Below are 9,067 nucleotides of genomic sequence, written 5' to 3'. Positions count from 1 at the left end.
TGCATTCTGCCTGAACAGGGAAGGAATCTGATGGGGGTTGTGGAACCAAACGGAACCTGACGCCTAAGGTTCAATGAGTAGCAGTCGGCCCCTTACTTCACCCTCTTCCTGAAACCAAGCCTTCAACATTGATTTCAGGCTGCCTCATATTCTAGCAGGAAGAAGCCAAATAGATTGGGAGGGAAGAAACCTGGGTCTGAGACTTGACTGCCCTCAACTTGCTGGGAGACTGTGGGCAAGTCCCTAATTTCTTTGACCCCAGTTTCCTCATCTGTAAAAATTGGTGTGTTGGCCTGTTCCAATTCCAATTTCCCCTCTAGATTCAATGCAGTTTTAAGCACCAACACAGACTTTTGTTGTTGGTAGTTTGCAGTCTTAATCACCTAAAGCCTGGTAGCCACCCAGCTTTCCAAGAGCCATCTTCAGGGGAACCGAGGTCAAACGATGACCTTAACAGTCACAGCGCTGTGCTGGAGCTCGCCTGCAAAATACTGGAGGGGGTTGGGCTGGGCAACACCGGAGTTCAGCTCTCTCAAGATCTGGGTCTCTTTAATTGCAAGAGTTGGGCCCCTTGACCCCTGTTGGAGAGGCAGAGTTTGAGACCTGGCCCTCAGTTTCCCCATAAGGCAGAAGACACTGTACCAGTACATAGGCTCCCCTTCCTACCCTCCTGGGGTTTTGTAATTTGACCAGAAAAAAAAAAAATCCGTGAAACTGCTATTTATTTTTTCTTTTTTTGGCTTCGGAGGGAGTTTCCATAGTAACGCACCCTTCGTGTGCTCTTCCCACACGTGAGGTCAGCCTCAGTGCTCAAACTCGCCAGGATGCTAGTGTCTTCAGGCTTTCATTGGTTGCCGCCAGCCGGGCCCCCCGTAACTCTGGTAACGGCACCCTCCCACGAATCGTCGGGCTACGGTTGGTCGGAGCGCCAAAGACCGGAAGCGAATTCCTCAGGCCCATTGGCCAGAGTCGCGGCGAAGCTGGCGTCGCGGTTGGTGAGCCCAGAGGTCAGTCAGAGTCAGAGGCAGGGTCAAATAGGGAGAAATGGCGACGGAGCCAAGCTGTGGGTGAGTAATTTCTGAAGGGGTGGAGGTGTGAGGCAGCTGGTGACCGCAGTCACCATGACACAGCTCCCAAAGGGGTGGGAGGTTGGCTTCTCTTCTGGCTCTGGCCAGACTCCGAATGGGAACGTCAGACATCCACATCCTCCCACCCGGGTTAGAGGTGAGAGGTCAGAGGCCACATCCTCTCTCTGTCTCTGGTTTGTGAACCTCAGGTACCGTGGAAAGCAGCCAGAGTCCCGAGCCAAAGACTCAGCTTCAGCTACTTATAGAGTAATGGTGGGCACGTCACTTAACCTCTTTGAGCCTCAGTTTCTCATCTGTAAAATGGAGACAGTAACCCGGTTTGGGGGCTAAATAGAGGAAACATGTGAACATAGTATTGCAGTTAATAGAGGGATTTACGTAGAGGGAGAAGAGACTATGAACATTTGTTAACCCCATTTTATGGTTGAGGGATTGAGGCTCAGAGAGGTCACTGACTTGCCCAAGATCACCCAGCAAGTTTGGGGCAATTGCAGTTCTCTCGTATATACCAGGACCAATGAAAGAATGGAGGCCAAGAAGTAATTTGTAAATATAAAGTGCAATACCAATATTTAAAATGCTCTTTAAGGGGGGAAAAAAAGGCAGCTCTGGCCTTCACGCTCATTTAAATCTCATGGAACCAAATCTTTCCATGCTGGCTTCTTATCAATTAGCTCTCAGCTCCAAGTCATCCTCCCACCACCCCCTAGAGAGGACTTCACTGGTTACTTTGGCTAAAGTATCCTTCCCTCCGCCAGCTTACTATTATCCTGTTTTGTGGTCTTTGTAAACTTCATTATCTGATATATCCTTGTTTGTTTACATGTTTATTGCATATCCCCCAGAACAGTGCTGATACATAGTATCAGCAATAAAATGTTGTCTGGATGTGTAATTGAAGAGCCAAGCCCCTACTGTCTCCTTAAACCTCTGTTCCTCTCCATAGGCCCGTCTGTGGAGCAAGATCTGGGAAGTACAGTCCGGCCTCAAGCCTCACCTTAGTTGGAGCTTGAGAGAGAGTGAGAGCCTTCCATACAGCAGCCTCGCAGAGCAGATATTTTGACCTTGGCATCTAGACATCTCCCATCTCCCCCATGGCCCTGACAATGCTGAATGAGCTCCTGATTGAGGACCCAAGTCCACCTCTGCTGCTCTATCAGCTTAGCAAGACTGCCCAGTTAGATGCCCTTAACTATCAAAGCTGCTTTATGCAGGGGGTCTTTGCCCATTTTCCTGAAATCTTATTTATCCACCGGACCTATAACCCAAGGGGCAAGGTGTTATATACCTTCCTGGTGGATGGACCTCGGGTGCAGCTGGAGGGTCATCTTGCCCGGGCAGTCTACTTTGCCATTCCCGCCAAGGAGGATGCTGAAGGCTTGGCCCAGATGTTCCAGGCCTTCAAGAAGTTTAACCCAGCATGGGAGAGAGTCTGTACCATCCTGGTGGATCCCCACTTCCTCCTGCTGCCCGCCCTCGCTATGGAGTTCCCCACAGCTGAGGTCCTGCTCTCAGCCTTCCACATCTGTAAGTTCTTCCAGGGCAAGTTCTATCAGCTGTCCCTCGAACAGCCCGTGGAGAGGGTCCTCCTGACCTCCCTGCAGAGCACGATGTGCTCGGCCACAGCTGGAAACCTGAGGAAGTTGTATACACTCCTGAGCACCTGCATCCCACCGGCCCAGCTGCCGGAGCTCCACTCACACTGGTTGCTCAACGACCGCATCTGGCTGGCCCATCGCTGGAGAAGCCGAGCCGAGAGCAGACACTACTTCCAGGGCCTGGAGGTCACCGCCCACATCCTCAGCCAGTTCTTTGGCACCACCCCATTTGTGGAAAAAGGCATGTCTGCCCTGCTCCGATACCTGCAACAGAACTCAGGAGACAAGGCGAGTTTCAGCCTGGGCCTGAGTGCCCCGAACAGTCATCCCCCTTCGGATGGCAGCCCCGAAAGCCCCAAAGTGGAACAGTTGGTAGAAGCCCGCATCCAATACTCCCTTAATGCCATCTGCACGGGGCCGGCCGCCCAGCTCTGCCTGGGCGAGCTTGCCGTGGTCCAGAAATCCATGCACCTCATCGGCTCTGGTTCCGAAAAGGTGAACATACAGATCCTGGAGGACACCCATAGGGTGCAGCCCCAGACCCCGGCCAGCTGCAGCTGCTACTTTAACCAGGCCTTCCATCTGCCCTGCCGCCACATCCTCACCATGCTCAGTGCCCGCCGCCAGGTGCTCCAGCCAGACATGCTGCCAGCTGAGTGGACGGCAGGCTGTGCTGCCAGCCTCGGTGACATCGTGGGCAGCAAGTGGAGTGAGACCCTGGATAAGCACTTGGCCGTGGCGCTCCTCACGGAGGAGGTGGGTCAGCTCCTGCAGCACTGCAGTCAGGAGGAGTTTGAACGGCGGTACAACACCCTGCGCGAGCTGGCCGACAGCTGGATCGGCCCTTATGAGCAGGTCCAACTCTGATTACCCTTGACGCTCAGAGGTGCTCATCCGCAGAGTATCTGCTCACATCCCCACTACGCACACCCCCACACACATTCACACGGTCGTACTTCCACGGGCCCTCCTTCCAGGGAAGAAGGACAAAGGTTTTCTCTTCCACTGCAGCCTGCTACCTACAACGTGTCTAATTCCCAAAGACCGGAGGCGGCAAACCTTTCCCATAAAGGGCCTGCTAGTAAGTATTTTAGACTTGCTGGCCACGTAGAGCCTCTGTTCTATATTCCTGGTTCTTTGTTTTTGTTGTGTGTGGGGGTTTTTTGTTGTTTTTCCTTTTTAACAACCTTTTCAAAAGGTAAAAACCGTTCTTAGCTCAAGGCCTTTATAAAAACAGGTAACCCTTGCTCTAAGATAAGCGCTAAGACACTGAGTGGAGATCAAGGGTCGGGACTTGGTAACAGCTTCCCCAGTCATGAGATGACAGCTCACCCAGAGAGGAAAAGGCCCCCAGAGGCAGCAGCTCAGCCAGGCTCTCAGCCTCACCGCCCCTCATTAAAGTTGAATGTTGTCTGTTTTAGCATTTGTCTAGTTTTTTGCCCTGTAGAAAGCATTTTAGGAAATACTATGGAAAGAATAGACTTTGGAGTCTGACATTACATGCATATCCTGGTATCTTCCCTGTCTGATTTTTTGAGGCCTGGTGCTGCCTTTTACTAGCCATGTGACTTAAGTCACGTCACCTCCCTAAGCCTCAATTTGTTCATCTGTAAAAATGGAGATCCCCAGAGCACTGGTAAGATTAAAGGTAAGTGGGCATGTAATGGGCCTGATGCCCAGCGGGTGCTCAAATAAGAGTTAACTTTCCTTCCTTGCCTGTGGTCCTATCACCTGCCCTCAGCAGGGTGAGAAACAAAAGGCAAGAGGAAAAGTCACCTTGCCTAGGGCTTTGTAAAAGGACTTTTGATCGAGTACCAAAACAGTACAAAAAGAAGCCTCCACTCTCCAAGCAGGGCCTCCTACCTTGGTAATTTTCATTGTAACCAATCTTACAAGACCTATGGCCTGGCTTAACGGTTTCTGGAAACTTCCTGGGGTCTGGGTCCTGATGGGCCGGTGTTTGTCAGAGTGGCTCAAACCACCACCCTATCCGCATCCCTGCCATAGACACCACCAACCCTGCCTGCCCAAAAACCATACGGAGAAGCCACCCTATGTGTCTGGTGCTATTTCATCCCGCTACACGCAGGAACCAGGAGGCTGGCCCCTCCGGGATCTCACTAGGGCCACCGTGCTCCCTCCACAGCCCCCGCTGGCTCCGGATGGGCCATCATGAAAGCTTGAGCTGCCCGGATCAGGTCCTCTTCCCGTAGGCCTGGGACAGGCACGGTGGGGATGCCAGCAATCATCATGGCCAAGGTCAGGATGCAGATGTCGGGCTGGGAGCCGGCCTCCTTCCCTCCTGCCTCAGAGGGCGGCCCACACAGCGGCAGGGGCCCAGGCCTGCTGGGGCCGCCCAGGTAGGGAGCTCTGCTTCTGGAGCAGCCATCCTCCCAGCCCAGGCTCTCTGGCTGCCTCGCGTGGGGGAATTTGTGGCAGTACCGGCTGTACTCCTGCCGCAGTGGCTCCCAGCTAGCCCCCCCAGGGCAGCCCCTGGCTTCTGGCACTGCCAGGGCCGGGCCCCAGGCCTGGGCAACGGGTGTCGCCTGCTCAGCTTTCTGGCTCAGTGGGCCTTGTCCACCAGAGGCCACCACCACTGGCTCTACAGGACTATAGAGGCCAAGGGATGAGCCCAGAGATGAAGCCCCACCTGCAGAGACAGGAATGGGATGGAATGTTATTCTTGGTCTCTTTGAGGAGGAGGCCCTGAGGGGCAGGGCATAGGAGCAGAACACTGGGATCAGGGCCAGTTAAGAGCAGCCCAAGAGGGCTGTCCAGTGGTTGGGAATTAGGTTTTACTCATAGCCACAGCCCCAGTCAGTCTCTGATGCAGACAGGTGATAGATAGAGAAGTGTTTGCTGAATGAATGAATGAGCAAGTGGGTAGCTATTGGCAAGGACTTCTGAAATAGCTTTCTTCCAAGAGAATTGACTCCAGGTCCAGCCTAAAAATGCCCAGCAGAACCTCCACCTCCCCAGAGCCAGGAAGCAGGTTCTCAGGGGAAGTTGTAGTACACCCTCCAGTTCCAGGAGCCCCCTCTCACCTTGGCCGGAAGGCGGAAGACCTGGATGACTTTGTGGACACGTGAAATAGGACATGGCTGCTCTAAAGCCCCTGTTAGTGAGGGAACAGTCGTCTGCCTCCTGTCCTACCCTCTCCACCCTTCTAGAATGTCACCTCATAGTCCCTCCCTTTTACACCTGGAACCCAGCTCATGGCATTGACCTGTTCATTCTAGAACGTGTACATGACAATGGATGGGGTTAAAAGAGCACTGGACCAGGAACTGGGCATTCTAGGTTCTTGCCTTTACCTTGGGCAAGTCACCTGGACAGTCTTGTTCCTTGACATCCTCAGCTGTAAGATGGGGGTAAATGACCACCCAGTACCTCACCAGAAGTTAAGAGGGTCAAATAAGATCATTTGTATGGAAGCAAATGATCAGCGATAACAATTAAAGGAGTCTGGTGCTTTGTGCACTGTAGGGTGAGAGAAGGAATACTCTGCATTCATTCATTTGCTGTGTGACCTTGGACAAATACATTCCCATCTCTGAGCTTCAGGTTCCCATCTGTGAAATGAAGTACTTGGTCTAGGGCACTGGTTCTCATCCCGAGCTGCACATTAGATGCTCTTGGAAGCTTTTAGAAATCCTGATGCCTAGCTTTTTCCCGGGGTCAATTAAATCATAATCCCAGTGAGCAGTATTTTTTCAAAGATCCTCAAGTGGTTATAACATGTGCCAAAACTTGAGACCTCTGTTCTAGGGAAATGCTTCTCAATCCTGGCTGTACCTTAGAATCTCTAGGGGAACTTTTACAAAAACAATGTCCAGCCCTCATCCTTTAACAAATCAAATGAGAATCTCCAGAGATGGGCTCTGGGGCACCAGCAATCTAAGTATCCCAGATAATGAGTAGCCGGGCTAGGAACCACTGGTCTAGGTGACGTCAAAATGAGCTCTTATTCTCTCACCTACCCTGCTGACCCCCAGTGATTCTAAAAGAAGTGCCCCTCACAGGCTTCAGGGGCAAGGAGACCCTCCAAGGATCAGCATCAGCAACAGCTGTGTTTATTTCCATCCTGGCTGGTATCAGTATGGCCAGCTTCAGGGCAGCCACACCTCTGGGGCCAGGATGCATTCACGTGGCCCTGCTCCAGGGTGGCTGCAGGCCTTCACTCATACTTGCAGAAATCCTTAAGTCCTTTGGGCAGGTGGAGCCCATCAATGGCCAACCGGTGCACCACACTCCTCTGGATCACTAGGCGGCACAGAGTCTGCAGGGACGGCACTGTGGAAAGAAGGTTGTCAAAGGCAAAAGGAACGGGAGGGTTGGGCTGAGGGTGAGACCTAGATCTAGGTCTTGGTCCCCTCTTTGTCATTAACTTGGGCAAGTCCCTTCACTCTCCAGGCCCAGGCTGGCCTGGGGCTATTCACATGATTGAGATAAGCACCTCTGTTGCAACACTTTCCCAGTTCTGCAGCCCTATTTCCATTATAGCACCCATCCTGCTCCCTTCCCCCTCGCTTAGCAGCTTCTGGGGGCAGGGGTGGTGTCCGATTTACCTGTGCAACCCCTAGCCTCCAGCACAGGCCCGACACAGGGTTCTCATTCATTGGATTCCTAAAATGTCATCAGGTGGATAAGTAAAAGGCTTAACAGGGCTATCATGAACCAGACCTCAGGGTTAAGAAGCTCTCACATGGGGTTTTAAAGTGATGCCTTTAAACTGGTATGCCCAGATAGATGAGCGTTTGTCTAATAAAGAGCACATAATTCTCAAATAGGACCAAAATCTAAAATCGGTGTAGAATTCATGCCCTAGGTTAATGCAGAAAATATTGGCAAAGCCAGAAAGGGAGTCAGAGGGCATCCTAATCAGTCACAGCCAAGATGGGTAAATTGAGGCCCAGAGCCAGGGAAAGTGACTTGTCCAAGATCACAAGTAGAGGCAGAATCTGAAGTCAGATTCCCCAACTTCTAAAATAATGCTGGACAAACCAAGGCCTTGCTACCTGTTTCAGGAGTCCTAGCAGATTCCTGTCCCGACACTAGGCCAGGAGGGGTCGCTGCCAGGGTGTGGGATACCTACAGCCATACTCGACCTGGACCAGGCGCACGCTCTTGGTGGAGGCGAAGACGTCCACCACCGCGTAGAGGGGCTGGGCGGCTGGCAGCCCCCGGGCGCTGGGGCCCATGTCCTCGCCGTTGATGACGATATGCATGTCAGCCGTGCCGTCGGGGCGCGGGCAGAAGAGGACACCCAGGCGGCTCCGGCGCGCGGTCGGTGGCAGCATGTTCAGCTCATAGAGCTGGTCCAAGAGGTGGCTGTACAGCCCGGGACGGCTGCGGCCCACCAGGCGGTCGCGGGGAATGCGAAACTGCTCAATGCACAGATGCGGTTCCACCAGGAGGGCTGGGGGGCAGCTGGGGGCCAGCGCCTCCGCCTCCGGGCGGCCCTCCCGGGGCACGCGGTTGTGATGGCGCGTGATGGCGAAGACCCAGGTGTGGCCGAGGCTGACCAGGTCGGGCAGCGAAAATTCGGGCACGGCGGACAGACTGGCGGGGTCCAGCGCAGTCAGGCCGAGGCGCAGGTGCCCGCACCAGCCCAGCTCTTTCTCCTCGATCTCCACCAGGAACACCTGGCCGGGGGCCAGTGGCTCGCGACTGAAGCACACGCCATGGGCGAAGCTCTCCACGCGTGTGGCCCGCGTCCCGGAGGGGTCCACGCGGATGTTGGCACCGTGTACCGGGTGGAAGCGGGTGGGAGGGGGCTCCGGGCGCGCGTGTCTCCAGGGCGCACCCAATTCCACGGGGTCGGAGGCAGCAGCCATCTCCCAGCCATGAGGCAGGCCAGCGGGCGCCGGGGGCTATTTTGGGCAGCGGGCTCAGATGGTGACCGCGGCGGCACCATGTAAGGTACTTCCCCCCTGACTCCCTTCCCCGAGGCTCTGCCCAGGGGTCCTAGCGCCGCCTGCTCAGCCATCCCGCTTAGAACGGAGTCCCGGGGAGGCTGGGGGATCCTGGCCATCCACACCTGGGTCATCTGACCTCCGGCGTCCGGGATACGACCTGCGAGGCCCACGGCCCTTCACCTGGTTTGACCGCCACCGCCCCATCCGTCTTCCGAGTGCTCAGGGACGGGGGGCGGGGCGGGATGGTCAGGAGGAAGACTGTCACATGACGCTGGAGCACACGTGACTCGGAGTACACATGACTTCCCGTCGCGGGCCACCTCCGGGAGAGCAAGGACGCGAGGGAGCAGAGGTGAGGGGATGCCGAGGCTGGAAGGGATCCGGGAGCCCCCGGGGCGGGGCGGCGCGGCGGAGGAAGCTCAGAGGGTGGGAGCTGGGACTGGGCCGGAGCTTCCCTCGCTGA

General features: G+C 54.7%; 4 protein-coding genes across 7 annotated transcripts in view; 2 read left to right on the top strand and 2 right to left on the bottom strand.

The window, feature by feature from the left end:
* Nucleotides 1-2,087: 2,087 nt before the first annotated feature.
* On the top strand, nucleotides 2,088-4,106 carry ZSWIM1 (zinc finger SWIM-type containing 1). The gene has a single exon (XM_059037815.2). It carries the CDS (start codon nucleotides 2,183-2,185, stop codon nucleotides 3,551-3,553), a length of 1,371 nt encoding a protein of 456 aa, XP_058893798.1. The 5' UTR covers nucleotides 2,088-2,182; the 3' UTR covers nucleotides 3,554-4,106.
* A 637-nt stretch (nucleotides 4,107-4,743) lies between these two features.
* Nucleotides 4,744-5,864, bottom strand: SPATA25 (spermatogenesis associated 25). Its single transcript, XM_059037873.2, has 2 exons — nucleotides 5,731-5,864; nucleotides 4,744-5,336 (listed from the first exon to the last, which is right to left on the bottom strand). Exons 1-2 carry the CDS (start codon nucleotides 5,783-5,785, stop codon nucleotides 4,807-4,809), a joined length of 585 nt encoding a protein of 194 aa, XP_058893856.1. The 5' UTR covers nucleotides 5,786-5,864; the 3' UTR covers nucleotides 4,744-4,806.
* An 873-nt stretch (nucleotides 5,865-6,737) lies between these two features.
* On the bottom strand, nucleotides 6,738-8,842 carry NEURL2 (neuralized E3 ubiquitin protein ligase 2). Of its 2 annotated transcripts, none has more exons than XM_059037846.2 (2): nucleotides 7,782-8,842; nucleotides 6,738-6,979 (listed from the first exon to the last, which is right to left on the bottom strand). In XM_059037846.2, exons 1-2 carry the CDS (start codon nucleotides 8,521-8,523, stop codon nucleotides 6,864-6,866), a joined length of 858 nt encoding a protein of 285 aa, XP_058893829.1. In that variant the 5' UTR covers nucleotides 8,524-8,842; the 3' UTR covers nucleotides 6,738-6,863. The 2 variants fall into 2 exon arrangements, with proteins under 2 accessions (XP_058893829.1, XP_066869628.1); XM_067013527.1 differs by having other exon boundaries at nucleotides 7,795-8,824.
* Nucleotides 8,009-9,067, top strand: part of CTSA (cathepsin A) — a 34,679-nt gene continuing 33,620 nt past the window's right edge. For 2 of the 3 annotated variants that reach the window (XM_067013522.1, XM_059037781.2), the window contains exon 1: nucleotides 8,009-8,956. In XM_067013522.1, coding sequence (XP_066869623.1) covers nucleotides 8,903-8,956 — 54 coding nt within the window. In that variant the 5' untranslated portion in view covers nucleotides 8,009-8,902. Of the gene's footprint in view, nucleotides 9,031-9,067 lie in introns of all 3 variants that reach the window. The other variant, XM_067013523.1, reaches the window with a different exon arrangement.

Source organism: Kogia breviceps, chromosome 14 (genome assembly GCF_026419965.1).
Source record: "Kogia breviceps isolate mKogBre1 chromosome 14, mKogBre1 haplotype 1, whole genome shotgun sequence".
Classification (NCBI taxonomy): domain Eukaryota; kingdom Metazoa; phylum Chordata; class Mammalia; order Artiodactyla; family Physeteridae; genus Kogia; species Kogia breviceps.
This window is presented reverse-complemented; position numbering and strand designations above follow the sequence as displayed.